Source organism: Sus scrofa, chromosome 14, assembly GCF_054392235.1.
Source record: "Sus scrofa isolate SSC_HxYL_T2T_F1_AM1 chromosome 14, Sscrofa_HxYL_maternal_Yorkshire_Landrace_v2.0, whole genome shotgun sequence".
In the NCBI taxonomy this organism is placed as follows: domain Eukaryota; kingdom Metazoa; phylum Chordata; class Mammalia; order Artiodactyla; family Suidae; genus Sus; species Sus scrofa.
The window spans coordinates 70674169-70691131 of NC_139396.1; the positions used below are offsets into that span (position 1 = coordinate 70674169).

The following is a 16963-nucleotide window of genomic DNA, read 5'->3' on the forward strand; positions in this document are numbered from 1 at the left end:
GAGCAGTGACTTCACAGGTGTTGAGAAGCATTGTGGGTATCACTGATATAATCATCTTTGTCCTTTATAAGTAAGAAGGGCAGTGTGGGAGTTCCTGTTGTGGCGCAGTGGAAATGAATCTGGCTAGGAACCTTGAGGTTGTAGGTTCAATCCCTGGCCTTGCTCAGTGGGTTAAGGATCTAGTGTTGCCTTGAGCTGTGGTGTAGGTCACAGACGCAGCTTAGATTCCGAATTGCTGTGACTCTGGCGTAAGCTGGCAGCTGTGGCTCCAATTCCCAGCCTGGGAACCTCCATATGCCAAGGGTGCAGCCCTAAAAAGCGCACACACACACACACAAAGAATAGTGGCTGGTTACCGTCAAAACTTGAAAAATACCTGAATTTCACCAGTTTTGATCTAGTTAACAGCCAGTGTGCATAGTGCCTCCTTCCCATGGCTACCCTTTCTCCTTTGAAAAGAGTGAAATAGGCACCGGGACTTGCTATACCTGAAATAAAGCAAGTTATGTGGAGGACGAGCCAGGTGGACTACCTCTGTTGTTCAAACTATAAATGGGTTAAATGGTAGCCAGGCATGATGTTGTTCTCATAAGAAATACCAATTTCAGTGTGTTCTAAATCATAAACTCTCTAACTTGGTGACGTCTCAAAAAAAAATTGTGTGTTCTTGAGCTAGAACCTTCTAATGGATTGACTTAGATCCTATTGATAGTTTCATGTGGTCCTTCATCACTTCTGCTTCTAGAGATGTGTCTTCAATTAACCTGAACAGCTGTGTAAAGACCCTCATTGTTTATTTTGGCTGTGACTTAGTAGGCAATTGCTGAGGCAAATCATGGTGTATACAGTTGATGGGGTACTAATATGGCCATCAGAATGGTGCTGCAGGTCTGTATTTCTGGAGAAAATCATCCTGTGTCTACTGCTTAGTGGAAAGTCTTGTGAAGCAGTATGAAGAGGATAATTTATTTTTCTTAGATGAAGTCTGGAATGAAATATGCCAAATGCTAATGCTGGGTAATCTTATTTTTGTCATTATTCTGTTCTCCAGACTTTTTATCGTGAGCATGCATTGCTTTTAGAATCGGGGGGGGGGAGTTATATTCACTTTGGGGGGGTGAAAAAGTGTAAAATAAAAAAAATAAAGACAAGTGAAAGCAGTAAATGGTTCATTTGAAAGTCAGGAATTCAGGTTTGGGGGTAAAGCTGTGGCCTGGCAGCTGGATGCACCTCCTGCTTTGATCCCTGCCCCTGAGATACAGAGCTTTAACTGGTAAGTTCCTCCGATTCTTTCTCTTCCTCTAAGGATTGTGTCTGACAGCAGTTGGAGGTGCTTGGCCAGATGCAGGAGCCTGGCTGAGTGCTAAGCTCTCTATCTGGAGGGCAGGAGAGGTTGCCAGGGACCTTTCATGACTTTCACCCCAAGGAGTGCAGGTTGATCCTGGCCATTGTAGCCTGGTTGATGGTTCTGAATTTACTAGTAATGGTAGGTCTTGGTGGTGAGAAGTTATGAACCCCGTTGTTAAATGGGCAGGGCAGGGCCCAGAATTGTTCTGAGCAAAGTTAAACCAATAACAGTGAGAAGAGGAGTATACTAGATTTCTAGAATAAAAATAGCATTGTAAAATTGAGTTATAATTTATAATTAAAAAGTGAGGTTAACAGTAGTTCTTCTGTCCTTTGAATATAATGTTGCTTCTGAGTTGAAGACAGTAGGTGGCAGTGTCTCTTACACTAGAAGAACTTTGGGAGGGAAGCTCTATTTTGGGGCCCTGGAGTTGATGGCCAAGCCACCCTCATCCTCTTGTGACTGATCACTGGGCACAGCAGCGGTTTTGCTAAGCATCTTTGTGGTAAGAACTGGAGCACAGATGCCTTTGTTTCCACAGAGGAAAAGCCCGTTGTTGCTTTTAATGCTTTATGTTACAAAGTGAAGATACAGGCATGATTTGTAAAGTTTAAATCAAATTCCCCGGAGATACTTGTAGTACACTTCATTCGGCCTGAATATTTCCACTGGTTGCCAGCTTCCCTTCTGTTCAAAAGAAGACATGATGACGATAAATACCCAATGCCAGGTGTAGACACTCTTCGTGGACTAGTTGAGGAGCCGTGAATGTGGAGGTCGGTAAAGAGAAAGGGTAAGATCAAAAGAAGTAAATGAAATTTTGGATTTTATGGTCAGTCTAAGATGACCAGTGGCTTCTCATGTCACCAGGGACTCAAGACCCCAGATGTTTAGAGTGGCTGTTTAGATTTGCTGTCATTGTCTCATGTAAGTTATCTAAAGGTAGGTAGGTATGTCCTTTGTGATCAAAAGAAAATGTAAATGATTTTCAACAGAGGAGGAGAAATTACACATTTTTCGTTTGCTTACCTATTTTAATTATAAAATGTTTTTTGGAGTTCCCGTCATGGTGCAGTGGAAACAAGTCCAACTAGGAACCATGAGGTTGCGGGTTCAATCCCCGACCTCACTTAGTGGGTTAAGGATCTGGTGTTGCCGTGAGCTATAGTGTAGGTCGCAGACGCAGTTTGATTCTGCAGTTCAGCCCTAAAAAAAAAAAACCCATAACAATAAACTAAAATATTTTTACGCCACGGAAACGAATTCAACTAGGAACCATAAGGTTGTGGGTTCTATCCCTGTCCCTGCTCAGTGGCTCAGATCTGGCATTGCTGTGGCTGTGGTGTAGGCCGGCATCAGTAGCTCCGATTGGACCCCTGGTCTGGGAACCTCCATATGCCACAGGTGCAGCCCTAAAAAGACCAAAAAAAAAAAAAAAAAAATTATACAAATACAGTGTAAATGAAAGGTGTAACACCTAGTGTTTTCTACAGCAGAAATATTTTAGCTTCTGTCCTTATTTCTTGTCTTTGGTAATATCAGCAGCACCTGATTTCATCTACGCATCAGGTGGGTCCTTACTGGTTCCAGAGTCACCCTCACCTCTGCAGATACAGGTCAGGATGAGGGGTCACCACTCTCCTGGGTGTCTACTTTGCTCTCCACCAAATTGGATGGCCTGTTTGACCCTTAGTTTCCAGGTTAAATGAGGTTTGAAGCAGCTTGTAGAGGGACAGACTTTTAACATTTAGTCTTCTGCATGTGAAAACATCGTCTTTTCTGTGTCTAAAAGGGTAGATAGAGATTGTACCTTTTTTCCTTTTCCCTTGTGTCTCCAGCACCTTGCCAAAAAAACGTATGATACAAAGTAGGTACTTATGAGGAGTTTGTTGAATTACTGGGTAAAAGTAATTAATTATCTTTTTTTATTTTGTAGCCCTGACTTTGTTGAAAAAGTTTGGGGTGATGAATGGGAGGAAATCGGCTACTAGCTACCAAAAACAGCCAGTTTTTTCACTCATGTTTTATCTCATTTATTTTTTTACCCAACTTTAGAAAACATTGAGAGTTCCCGTTGTGGCACAGTGGTTAACGAATCCGAGTAGTAACCATGAGGTTGTGGGTTTGATCCCTGGCCTTGCTCAGTGGGTTAAGAATCTGGCATTGCTGTGAGCTGTGGTGTAGGTCTCTAGTTTGCAGAAGTGGCTTGGATCCTGTGTTGCTGTGCCCCTGGCGTAGGCCGGCGGCTATAGCTCTGATTAAATCCCTAGCCTGGCAACCTCCATATGCTATGGGAGCGGCCCTAGAAAAGGCAAAAAGACAAAAACAAAAACAACATTGTGTATTTATTATATAACACATATAATTGTTAAAAAATATTCTAGGCTTTATATTGTTACCAAAGTGAATCTATGCCATTTTAAAATGTCAGCACAGGAGTTCCCGTTGTGGCGCAGTGGTTAACGAATCCGACTAGGAACCATGAGGCTACGGGTTCGATCCCGGGCCTTGCTCAGTGGGTTAAGGATCCAGCGTTGCAGTGAGCTGTGGTGTAGATCGAAGACGTGGCTTGTATCTGGCGTTTCTGTGGCTCTGGTGTAGGCTGACGGCTACAGCTCCGATTGGACCTCTAGCCTGGGAACCTCCACATGCTGCAGGAGCGGCCCAAGAAAATGCCCCCCCCCCCCCCAAAAAAAAAAAAAAATGTCAGAACAGGAGTTCCCATTGTGACTCAGTGGTTAACAAACCCCACAAGTATCCATGAAGATGTGGGTTCGATCCCTGGCCTCACTCGGTGGGTTAAGGATCCAGTGTTGCTGTGAGCTGTGGTGTAGGTCACAAATGCGGCTTGGATCTGACGTTGCTGTGGCTGTGGTGTAGGCCAGCAGCTGTGGCTCCCACTCGACCCCTAGCCTGGGAACCTCCATGTGCCATAGGTGCGGCCCTAAAAAGACAAAAAAAGTCAGAATACAAATTTATCAACATTGAATGAAAGGTTCGGCTGTTTCAGCAGAGCAGGTTCCTCAGGGAACTGAGAGGAGGAGGACACAGAGCAGCCTAAGAAAAGCCATCAGGGTCTCGACTAGGAGGTAAGAGGTGTCAGCCTAAACGTTTTGGTTTCGTGCATTGTTGCACATGGGTGGTTGCTCTGCCGGGGTTTCCAGTGCTGAGTGAGGGAACAGGGGAATGCCTACCCAGAAACACCAGTGTCCATAGTTCCATGTTCCTGAAAATAAACAGTTAAGTTCTGTCAGTGGAATATGAAAACACCTGATCCTAGTTTCTGAGTTTAGTATTGCTTTCTCTCTCTGCTTCCATTGGCTTGCGTATTTAGACACTTAACTCCATTCTGCAGGCCAGCCAGGTGCCAGGTGCTGGGGCTTTGACCTCACCCCATGGCTCCTGGCTTTGGGGTGTTCTCAGTCTCTGGGGAGAGATAGATGTGTAAAGATGTTGGTAGCAACAGCGACCAGGCTGTATAGGGCAGAGTTGGAACATGGAAAGGTCGGGGCTCTGCTGGAGAGGGGGCATGGCTGAAGTTAAGAGTGTCACCTCATGTAAGGGCCTTTTCTGGTATGTAACTAAGAGACAGTGATTGAGGTAACCAGCTGCAATAGAGGTACTGGGTGGCAGTCACCAGGATGGTGCCCTCCCAAGGCATTTCCCCTAAGCAGAGATTTTTGAGCAGAACCTCCAGATAGAATGTGACTTAGTTGTACATTTCTGGATCCCAGAGGACAGGCCTTGGCTGTGCCTTCATCTCTGCATCCCCACTCTTTAGTACGGGCCTCTGTGTATTAGTGATGCTTATCAGATGTTCACAGTGCATGAAATTGAAGGAAATTCAAATGATGCAAGATATAATTTGAGGAGTTTGATTTATTTAATTCTTTATCTTGTAAAAAGACTTTCCAGGGAATAAAGTAGCACCTCCCCTGAGTTATGACATAATTAATTAAGTTTGTAAAAATTTTACTGATTCACCACCTTTCTGGAATTTATTCCAGTGTGTAAAGTAAGTTATATTTGTATAAACCCTCTAGATTAAGAACACTTTTGATTAAAAACTCATGTTTTAATTGCAGTCAGTGTTGTTTGGATTGGTTATGAGCCAGCAATGTGTATGTGTGTCTAACAATTGGTTTTACTTAATGCTTTTTTTCAGAATTAAGACGCTGGAAGGAAGTAATCCAGAAGTTGTGATTTAAATTCATATTTTCCTTACAAAGTAATATTGTTTATACTTGGATTGAACATTCCTTTTTCCTTTTTAAGTTGTGTATTAAAAATAGAAGTCTTTAGGCAGGACAACTTCTTGAATGTCATGTTTAAGTGCATCTTCCCTTTATGTTAAACTCTTTTCAAATGCACTTTTAAGAATAAATATTTAAACTTTTATGATCTTTTCAGATACGGTTAAAAAACTCCAGGACCAAAAACATGACATGGAAAGAGAAATCAAGACACTCCACAGGAGACTTCGGGTAGGCTGAATAAATCTTCACATGTCATCTCATCAGAAAGCATAGTTTTCTGAAAGCTGAGCACCCAGGAGTCATTGACCACACTCTCCCTCATCATGAGCCTCAGATACAGTTATAACACTGATCCCACTGGGCTTAGTGCAGAAAGCCCATATCTTCAGGCTGGGACTGGTGCTAGTTTCTGGAGAGAAGAATGTACTGGTAATTTATGAGTGGTAATTTTATTTAATTTTATTTTTGTCCCCATGGCATGTGGAGGTTCCCGGGCTTGGGGTCCAATCAGAGCTGTAGCCGCCGGCCTACACCACAGCAACAGCAACTTGGGATCTGAGCCATGTCTGTGACATACACTACAATGCCGGATCCTTAATCCACTGAGCAAGGCCAGCAATTGAACCCACATCCTCATGGATACTAGTTGTGTTCATTAATCACTGAGCCACAACAGGAACTCCCAGTGAGTGGTAATTTTAAAAGATGAATTTAGGAAGCAAGTATTGTATTTTGGAAAGAAAGTTTATTAGGGCTTGACTAGTGTCCCAGACTAAGCTGCTTTCTTACGAGTTTTCTGGCTTTTGGGGATTTGATCAGCCAATGGCACTGATGCTCGATGTTGGGGAGGGGGGCGAGCTGGTGCCACAGTTTGAGTCCTGCCTCAGCTGCTCAGCCTGCTGTGGCTCCAGAAGCGGCACCTTGGGTGGGGGGCTCTCAGCCATGCCCACATCCCCACAGCTGGGGGGTGGGGCTGCAGACCATGCAACCCTCAGCTCCTCTCTTTGTATGATTTCTGTCTGCCCAGATTTAGTGTTTTTCTTCAGCTTCCTCTTCCTTTTCCTTTACTTTTGATTTTTTTTCTTGTTAGTTTTTGATGTCAGGATATTTATAGTTTCTCACTGCAAAATCTTTCAGTATGGTTCACACACCACTTACCCACCTTGAACTTTTCAGAAGTAAAGTGCTTCAAATTTTGGGTCATGTGTTTCTTTTTATAAGGCTAACTTTGAAACTTGCATGAGGAAGGGAGGCTTGACATTTTCATCAGTAATAGTTCTCAAACACCCTGGGTATGTGGTCCCTTGAGAAGCAGATCAGCTGGAAATGCTTCCGCCCCAAGAACACATTCACTAGTAATAACTCTGTTATCTGTTAGATATAGGTAATAGCAGGAGTTCTCGTTGTGGCGCAGTGGTTAACGAAACCGACTAGGAACCATGAGGTAGCAGGTTCGATCCCTGGCCTCGCTCAGTGGGTTAAGGATCCGGCGTTGCCATGAGCTGTGGTGTAGGTCGCAGATGCAGCTTAGATCCAACATTGCTTTGGCTGTGGTATAGGCCGGTGGCTACAGCTCTGATTCGACCCGTAGCCTGGGAACCTCCATATGCTGCGGGAAGCAGCCCTAGAAGAGGCAAAAAAAAAAAAAAAAAAAAAAAAAAGGAGGTAATAGCAGTTCTCTGGGGTTTAAAAGAAATTAATCATTGTTTGAGACAGTGCATTATAGCAGTCTAGTCATGAACACATTTTATTATTTTAGAATAAGTCTTTATTGCTCTCTTTTGGAAATAAAAATTTAGTTTTTTAATACAGGAAGAGTCAGCGGAATGGCGGCAGTTTCAGGCTGATCTCCAGACTGCAGTGGTCATAGCAAATGACATTAAATCTGAAGCCCAAGAGGAGATTGGTGATCTGAAGCGCCGGTTACATGAGGCACAAGAAAAAAATGAGAAACTAACAAAAGAATTGGAGGAAATAAAGTCACGCAAGTATGTTTTGAGAAAGCAGTCGTGTGCTTATTTTTCAATAGGGAGCACTTGAGCTGCGGTTTTATGATGTGTATTGTGGAAAGAATGTGGAGTTGACACGGATGTGACTGAATTTGGGTCTAGTGGGAGTTACCCACTTGCTCTGGCCTCATTTTATGACACCTGCAAAATAGTGCGGTCTCTGTGGTCTTTCAGAGTTGTTGTCAGTGTCCATGGTCAGCAACCCTGGAGGGGCCCCAGTGGTCTGCTATGGCCCTCTCCCTCATCTGTGCCCCATTCCCGATCTGTTACTCCTTAGCTTCTGCTCCCGACTGGGGATGTAGCCATGGAGGCAGATAGCCTTGGTCTGAGTGCAGCTCTGCCTTTACTGGCCCTGATATCTTGGTTAGGCCCTTAGTTTTCTAAAGTGGAGACAGTATTGCTTGTGTCACAATGTTGTTGAAGGCTGAAGTGAGACTTGCCTAGATGCTTTTTAGGGCTGTACCCATGACATATGGAAGTTCCCAGTTTAGGGGTCAAATTGGAGCTACAGCTGCTGGCCTACACCACACCTACGGCTACGTGGGATTCAGAGCCACGCCTGCGACCTACACCACAGCTCACGGCAGCACCAGATCCTTAACCCATTTGGGTGCTCAGGGCCATGGTGAGTGTCCATAAGCTATGTTGTTAGAGAATACTGTAGGGCGTTTTCTCCCCATCGCCTATTTTATGCTTGTAACTTAGAGATCTTTGGAAACCCTCTAAAAAAGCATTTGATGACTTGCTCTGAGTTCCTCATTGAGATTCTGTCTGTGAGGGGAGGGAAAGTAGTGTTTGAGATTTTTATTAAGTGTAAGTAGAATTTGAGGTTATTACTAAGAATCTGATTACTCTTGGGAGTTCCTATTGTGGCTCAGTGGTAATGAACCCGACTAGGATCCATGACGATGCAGGTTCAATCCCTAGCCTCACTCAGTGGGTTAGGAATCTGGCATTGCCTTGAGCCGTGTTGTAGGTCGCAGATGTGGCTAGGATCTGGCGTGGCTGTGGCTGTGGTGTAGGCCAGCAGCTGTAGCTCCAATTAGACCCCTAACCTGGGAACTTGTATATGCCGCAGGTGCAGCCCTGAAAAGCAAAAGGCAAAAAAAAAAATAAAGAATCCGATTATTCTTTACTTTAAGCCATTCTTCAGTAGATCTAGGAAAAAGATTCAGAAAAATATGAAACAAGCCAACTTTGAAAAGCTGTCTTATTGTTGCCTAGCTCTGGTGAGTGGAAGGTGTTGGCGAACCATTTCTCTTTGGCTTCCTTAATAAGCAGAACATGGAATGAGGTGGAAGATTTTTATTTCTCCACTAGTACAAAACTCATGTTACATTACCTTTCTGCCTTCATAGTTGTAAATGAATATTGTATTGGAGGTGCTCCTTTCTAAAGGTGACCTGAAGGCTGAAATTCTACTCTTCAGGAACCATTCCACTGGGTCCTGGAAGCCTGTCAGTCTTTGAGACACATATTTATAGGAAGTAGAGTCCTGCAGAACAGCGGTTTTCAGAGTGGGTGGGATCTGTAGACCCCTGGGTCCCTGGGGCCCTTTTAGGGGCTCTTCTAAGTCATACTGTTTTCATAATAATACTGACATGTTGTTTGCCCTCTTCACTGTGTTGACTTTTGTACAGACATTGAAAAGTGAACATATACTTGATAGATCATGGCCCTGGCACCAAATTGGACAGGGCCATTGTGCTAATCCCCACCAGCCATGTGCATTTTCAGAGTATAGGTTTCCTTACAGATGTCCTCCGTGAAGCAATAAATTATGAACATCACTCTGTCTTGGTCCTTTGTTGTTGTTTCGTTTTATTTTTGGCTGTGCCCACAGCATGCAGAAGTTCCAGGGCCAGGGATTGAATCCACACCACACCTGCTACCAGAGCCATAGCGGTGACAATGCCGGATCCTTTAACCCACTGAGCCACCAGGGAAGTCCTGTCTTGTTCCTTGAGTGTATTCTTTTTAGGATGCTGTGCGATGATGGAAAGTGAGGTGCTCCTCTGTCTGCCATGTGAATGAGCTTGAGGTTGTCTGGAGGAGAGCATTGCAGCCACTGTGGTTTGTGCTGTTTTCTTTTTTTATGGACTGGAAATTTTTTACTTGAGAGTGATTGATACAGCTATCAGTATTCAGACTTTGGTATTTGGTGGCTATTTCTTGAAAATGATTAAGCGATCCTGTCACTTCAAGGAAAACAACTTACAGTGTTTGGTACTAATAATAAAATGTGGGCTTTTAAGTGAATGTTAGGATTTTGGAAAACTTGTATCTTCCATTGTGAGCTCAGCAGTTTCCCACGAAGGGTGTGCTGATGAGATCACTAGTGCCATTAACAAGACACTTTAAAAAATAAAATACTTTGGGAGTTCCCGTCATGGTGCAGCGGAAATGAATCTGACTAGGAACCATGAGTTTGCAGGTTCAATCCCTGGCCTTACTCAGTGGGTTGAGGATCCAGCATTGCCACGAGCTGTGGTGTAGGTTGCAGACATGGCTCGGATCTGGCATTGCTGTGGCTGTGGCATAGGCTGGCGGCTACAGCTCCAATTGGTCCCCTAACCTGGGAACCTCCATATGCCACAGGTGCAGCCCTGAAAAGACAAAAGACTAAAAAAATAAAATAAATAAATAAAAGACTTTAATGGCAGGGCAGGCATCAACATTTGGAAAATCTGAGGAACTCAGTGAACCATTATTTTCCGTGTGACCCATGTGTGATGTTACCCAGTGCTGTGTGGGTGAAGGATCCATAGCCATTAAAAGTACAAGATGACCGAGTAGGAAAAGCTCGGTTTCAGGTTCCACATTTTAATTAACTTTCAAGTAATTACCGTCTGTTATGTTTTAGTGTAGTATCAAGGAACAATAGCACAGTTATCTAAAAAGCCACAACTACAGATTTTATTATCATTAAAATATTCTTCCCTTCCATATCTATGTGAGGCCTGCTTTTTTTTTTTTTTTTTTTTTCATATTGCAAAAGATTGAAGACAGAAGAAATGAGGATCTCACAGTCTTCTCTTAAGCCAGACATGAAAGAGCTAGGCAAAAATGTTAAACACACTACTGTTCTTCTTCATATTTTTTTTATTTTGGAAAACCTACTTGTTCTTCATAAAAATGTTATGTTAATAAGCCCTGACTTTTTAATTTTTAGATGAGTTAAATATTTTCTTTTTTTTTTCTTTCTTTCTTTATTTTTGCTTTTTAGGGCTGCACCCGTGGCATATGGAAGTTCTCAGGCTAGGAGTCGAATTGGAGCTGTAGCTGTGGGCCTATACCACAGCCACAGCAACATGGGCTCTGAGCCATATCTCTGACCTACACCACAGCTCATGGCAACTCTGGATCCTTAACCCACTGAACAATGCCTAGGGATGAACCTGTGTCTTTACGTTCATTAGTTGGGTTCATGACCACTGAGCCAACGACAGGAACTCCGAGTTAAATATTTTAAATCATTTTTATATTCTTTTTCTTTTGGTTTCACTTATGGCATGTGGAAGTTCCTGGCCCAGGGATCAAACTCATGCCACAGCAACAATCCAAGCCAGTGCAGTAACAGTGTTGGCTCCTTAACTCACTGTGCCTCAAGGTAACTACCTTTAAATATCTTTTAGGAATTCCTGCTGTGGTACAACAGGATTGGCAGCATTTTGGGAGTGCTGGGATGTAGGTTTAATCCCTGACCAGGTATAGTGGGTTAAGGATCCAGTGTTGCTTTAGCTTAGGTGGCAACTGTGGCTCGGATCTGATCCCTGGCCTGGGAACTCCGCATGCCATGGGGAGGCCAAAAAAAAGAAAAAAAATTTCTTAGTTTTTCAATCTGATGAATGTCAGTCACTAGAACCCACATAAACAGATGTTCTTTGGGGTCCTCAGTAATTTTTAAGAGTGGAAAGGGGCTCTAAGACCCAAAAGTTGGATAATTGCTGTTGTAGATTCTTTTTTTAAAACATCTGAGCTTGAGACCTTCTGGCCAAAAATTCTGTCAGAAGAGCCAAATGGCTACCAAAGACAAATTTTCCTTGAAGACTGGCTTAATTTTCGTCTGCTATAAACTTACTTGTATGTATTGTGTGACACATGCAGACTGTGCAGTTGGTCTCTTTCCAGATGAGAACTTCAGGGTTTATCAGCTCAGTGAACTGGAGCTGTCCAGAAATGGAGTGGATCTATCACTCCAAGCATCTAGGAGACTCATGTTACTAATTGGGGCCATGCTGTTTTTTCCCTCCTCTTTGTAGAAATTCTACTTGGAGACTACACTATTTTTTTTTCTTCAAATTTTTATAGTATGGGCTTTGATTTCGTTTCTTTGTAGTTCCATGTGTAGGCATGGCCTGTTGGATAGAACCAGCATCGATTATGTGTATGATCTGGTGAATTCCCAGTCTCACTCTGCTGAGAAGGCCAAGCCTTCTCGGCAGCACAGAACCTCAGGATCTCCAGTTCTTTTTTTTTTTTTTTTGCCTTTTCTAGGGCCGCTCCTGCGGCACATGGAGGTTCCCAGGCTAGGGGTCTAATTGGAGCTGTAGCCACCGGCCTATGCCAGAGCCACAGCAATGCGGGATCAGAGCCGTGTCTGCAACCTACACCACAGCTCAAGGCAACGCTGGATCCTTAACCCACTGAGCGAGGGCAGGGATCGAACCCGCCACCTCATGGTTCCTAGTCGGATTCGTTAACCACTGTGCCATGATGGGAACTCCAGGATCTCCAGTTCTGAGTCACATCCATCTCCTGTTTTATTGCTCGTTGATTGCTGATGTCTTCACCTTGCACTTACTCAGATGAAATGAAAACTGTTGGTTTCTTAACCTAGTTAGGATAACCTGATATAAAAAATCATTTCCTGGAATTTACCAGGGAAATAAGAATATTAGACCTGATAATTTACTCAGCTCAACTGTTACAATTAGGAGAAAAAAACACATACTTTTTTTGTTTGTTCGTTTTCTTTAGGGCTGCACCAGAGGCATATGGAAGTTCCCAGGCTAGGGGTTGAATTGGAGGTGCAGCTGCCAGCCACAGCCACAGCCACAGCCACAGCCACAGCAACGAGGGATCTAAGCCTTGACCTACACCGTGGCTCACTGCAACGGCAGATCCTTAACCCACTGAGCAAGGCCAGGGATCGAATGCAAGTCCTCATGGATATTAGTCAGGTCTGCTACCACTGATCCACAGTATGAATTCCAAAAAACTGATACTTTTTAATGCTTTTTAGTTGGGAAGAGGAAATATGTATTTTCTAGCGTATGTATAAAAATGCCCTGATTTCAGTATTGTTTTCAGGCAGGAGGAGGAGCGAGGCCGGGTATATAACTACATGAATGCTGTTGAGAGAGATTTGGCAGCCTTAAGGCAGGGGATGGGGCTGAGCAGAAGGTCTTCGACGTCCTCTGAGCCGACTCCTACGGTGAAGACCCTCATCAAGTCCTTCGACAGTGCATCTCAAGGTGACTCATGACCCCGTCATGCCCGGGCGGGTAGGCGGGTGTGTTCACACAGCATGTGTTTTCTGGTCTAGCTGGTGTTCCTCACCATCTTGCTCCGAGTTTCATCAAGTGTCCTATGGTGTTAGTAAGTTAGTCTTCCTGCTTGGGGAATTTTAACAGAGACTTGGGGTCCTTTCAGCCTCGGAGATCTAAGTGTCAGGCTTGTGCCTTATCCCACACAGGGGTGTCTTCATGGCCTGCAGATCTTCTCTGTGCCTAAGAACTTCCAGATGTGGGCCTTCAGCGCTGTCCCTCTCTCTGAACTCCTCAGTCCTGAATGTTCAGATGCTAGCTGGACTCTGACACCAGCCCTCTCCTGGACATTTTCTTATGTCTAAAGCCAAGTCTTGTCCCTTAGCTTTCAACTTTCCCCTCTGTTAGTGGCAGCACCATTCTACCCAGTAACTGAGCCAGAAATCTAGGCGCCTTCTTTCTTCCTTAAATCCTCCTTCCTCACGTCCACATCCAGTCCGTTAGCAGCCACTTGATCCAGCCTCCAGCATGCACATTTCTGCTCCTCGCCATCTCTGGTGGCACAATCAACTACAAGTTCAAGCCATCCTTAACTGCTGTTTCAGTAACCTCCTGTTTGGTCTTCCCATGTCTTTTCATCTTAGAAAGACCTTTTCCCACTTAAAATCTTTCAGTTTTATCTTCATTAGAATGAAATTCAGATCCCAGAGGCCTGCAATGTCTGCCCCCACCTTCCTCTTGTTTGGGTTGGACCACTGTGCCTCCACCCTGTACCCAGGTGCACAAACCAGGCCCTGCAGCACACTTGCTCCTGCCTAGAGGCTCCTCCCAGCTTCAGGTGGCCACTCCTTTTCTTCTCTCAAGCCTCGTCAGCTCTGGGAGAGGGAAAGGGATGTAGTTCTTCAAAACAACTAAGTGTAATGTGTCCTGAAGTTTACATTTTCATCTAGAAATTCTTTAAACTTCATTGTAGGCTTTATTCTAATTCACTCCAATAAAAGTAGAGTTGTTAGAAACTATTCTGTGATTATACAAAAATCTGTTTACTTTGACTTAGAATTAGAGCAAAAGTCACCCATATAGTCACACACACTGTTGGCATAGACATTTTGGAAGGCAGTTACACAGAGTCTTCCAACTTAAAATGCAATATTCACAGATTTGAAGTTCTTATACATGATACTGGTACAAATGTAGAAAGATAAATGAGAAAACAGGAGACCTGCACATTCCTTAAATGCCTGTTAAAAGAGTTAAGTCAGAGTTCAGTGGTTAATGAACCTGACTAGGATCCATGAGGATTTGGGTTCAATCCCTGGCCTTCCTCAGTGGGTTAAGGGTTGGCGTGAGCTGTGGTGTAGGTCATGGACTTGGCTCAGATCCCACGTTGTTATGGCTGTAGTATAGGCCCGCATCTGTAGCTCCAATTGGACCCCTAGCCTGGGAGCTTCCATATGCCGCAGGTGCAGCCCTGAAAAGCAAAAAAAGGGGGGGGGAGTTAAGTCATTTACAACCAAAATACTATGCATCTTTTAATAAGGATGAGGTAGATTTTGACATGCTGGTGTTAAATATGTCTGCAGTAATGTATAGCAAGTTGCAGACAAATGTCAGTGTGATCTTACTATGATTTTTAAAGTTTGTAGATGTTTGCATTGAAGTTGTGAGAAAGATGCACTCAGAACCATTGTTAGTGGCTGCCTCTGGGTAGGTAATATGATGGGGTGAGGTGAAAGGACTTCTAAAATAAAATGATAATGGACTATCTCATTAAGTTAAAATTATGCAGTTATTCAAAATATTAATAAAGTCACCTTAAATCAAAAAGATAATCTGCTTCTAGGTGTTCCTGTTGTGGCTCAGGGGGCTAAGGACCCCAGTGTTCCCTCTGTGAGGATACAGGTTTGATCCCCAGCATTGCTCAGTGGGTTAAGGATTCCGGGTTGCAGTAACTATGGCATAGACTGCAGCTGCTGCTCCTGTTCAACTGCTGGCCTGGAAACTTCCGTATGCTGCAGGTGTGGCTATTTAAAAAAAAAAAAAAAAAAGATAATCTGCTTCTATATTGATCTTTTTTTTTTTTTTTTTTTTTTTTTTTTTTTTGCTTTTTAGGGCCCCACCCGCAGCATATGAAGGTTCCCAGGCTGGGGTTTAATCGGAGCTGCAGCTGCCAGTCACAGCCACAGCAATGCAGGATTGGAACTGCATTTGTGACCTACAACACAGCTCACAGCATCATTGGATCCTAAACCCATTGAGCAAGGCCAGGAATCGAACCTGCAACCTCATGGTTCCTAGTCAGATTCGTTTCTGCTGCGCCATGATGAGAACTCCTATATTGATCTTTTTAAAAAGTGATATTTTATAATACATCTAAATGACCCAGCAATTCCTTTCCTAATTATATATGCAAAAGAAGTGACCATAAGTATTTAGGCAAATAGTGGTACATCCATGTTCATAGCAGCACTGTTTATAATAGCCAAAATGTGGAAAAACCCAAATGTCCATCCACATTTGGATAAACAGCATGTGGTATATCCACACAATGGAATATTACTCTGCTATAAGAGGGAATGAAGTGCTTATATATGCTGCTATGTGGGTAAACCTTGAAAATATGGTAAATGATGAGTTCCCGTCGTGGCGCAGTGGTTAACGAATCCGACTAGGAACCATGAGGTTGCGGGTTTGGTCCCTGCCCTTGCTCAGTGGGTTAACGATCCGGCGTTGCCGTGAGCTGTGGTGTAGGTTGCAGATGCAGCTTGGGTCCCGCGTTGCTGTGGCTCTGGTGTAGGCCGGTGGCTACAGCTCCAATTCAACCCCTAGCCTGGGAACCTCCATATGCCGCGGGAGCGGCCCAAAAAATAGCAACAACAACAACAACAAAAGACAAAAGACAAAAAGACAAAAAAAAAAAAAAAAAAAAAAAAAAAGAAAATATGGTAAATGAAAAAAACCAGACATTAACCGCCTCATTGTAAGATTCCGTTTGTATGAAATATGCAGAATAAGTAAATCCTTAGAGAAAGAAAGCAGTTGCTGTTTACCAGGGGCCAGGGAAGATAGGTGGGGATGACTGCTTAATAGGTACTGGGTTTCCATTTTGGGGGTGGATATGGAAATGTTCTAGAACTAGATAGTGGTAGTGATAGTTGCAGAGTATTATGAATGTACCAAATGCACACTTAAAAAAGTGTTTTATGTCAGTCCCAAAATGCATCTAAAAATAACAGTTCTAAATATAAGTCCTTGGCTGCATAAAAACACCTGCAATGATCGACTTCATTTTGTTGCATTGCTTGATGTGCCTCATTTCCTTGTATGTCCCATTTTGATTTTAATTTTGCTTCCAATGAATGACCATTTTTGTGCCACCTTTACCAGAATATGTGCTAAGCACAGGCCCATAGATGTGAATAAGTGATGGATCTTGCTTTTGAACAGCCTAGAGAGTGAGACTGATAGGATAAGTACACATCCGTGCATTAAATGAAGTACACGTGAAAATCCATGTGAGGTAATCGAGCTCTGTGGGTGGAGGTGAGGAAAGATGAGCGGAGCCCAGATTTCCTTCGTTCACTACACAGTGACCTGGTGCAGTCACCGAAAGACTCCTCCCGAGGTTTTTGTACCTGGATTTCCTTGGTTTATGGAGCACTTTAACTGCATAAGTTAATTGAATAGTGAAAGGTTGGAAATAAACACACCTGGTCTGGGGAGCAAACTTTTCACTCAGTGGCAGGAGTGGTGCTAGGCTGGACATGGCTGTGAGTGTTGGGGAGGTGAGGCCTTGTGCCTCTCCCAGGGGAGCCCAGAGCATGTATTAACCAGGTGAACCCTTAAGGGAGAGCAATTGCA

The 16963-nt window shown here is 43.6% G+C and overlaps 1 protein-coding gene across 24 annotated transcripts in view; it reads left to right on the top strand.

The window, feature by feature from the left end:
* The window catches only part of SPECC1L (sperm antigen with calponin homology and coiled-coil domains 1 like), a 131326-nt gene that overhangs the window by 53456 nt on the left and 60907 nt on the right, over positions 1–16963 (top strand). For 20 of the 24 annotated variants that reach the window (XR_014826002.1, XM_084993897.1, XM_084993903.1 and 17 more), the window contains 3 exons: positions 5759–5832; positions 7417–7592; positions 12927–13090. Coding sequence is in view for 19 of the 24 variants with exons in the window: in XM_084993897.1 (XP_084850023.1) it covers positions 5759–5832; positions 7417–7592; positions 12927–13090 (414 nt within the window). In the remaining 5 variants the exon portion in view is untranslated. Of the gene's footprint in view, positions 1–108; positions 1147–4260; positions 6072–7195; positions 7266–7416; positions 8073–8643; positions 8794–12926; positions 13091–16963 lie in introns of those variants that run through there. The other 4 variants (XR_014826003.1, XR_014826004.1, XR_014826010.1 and 1 more) reach the window with 4 other exon arrangements.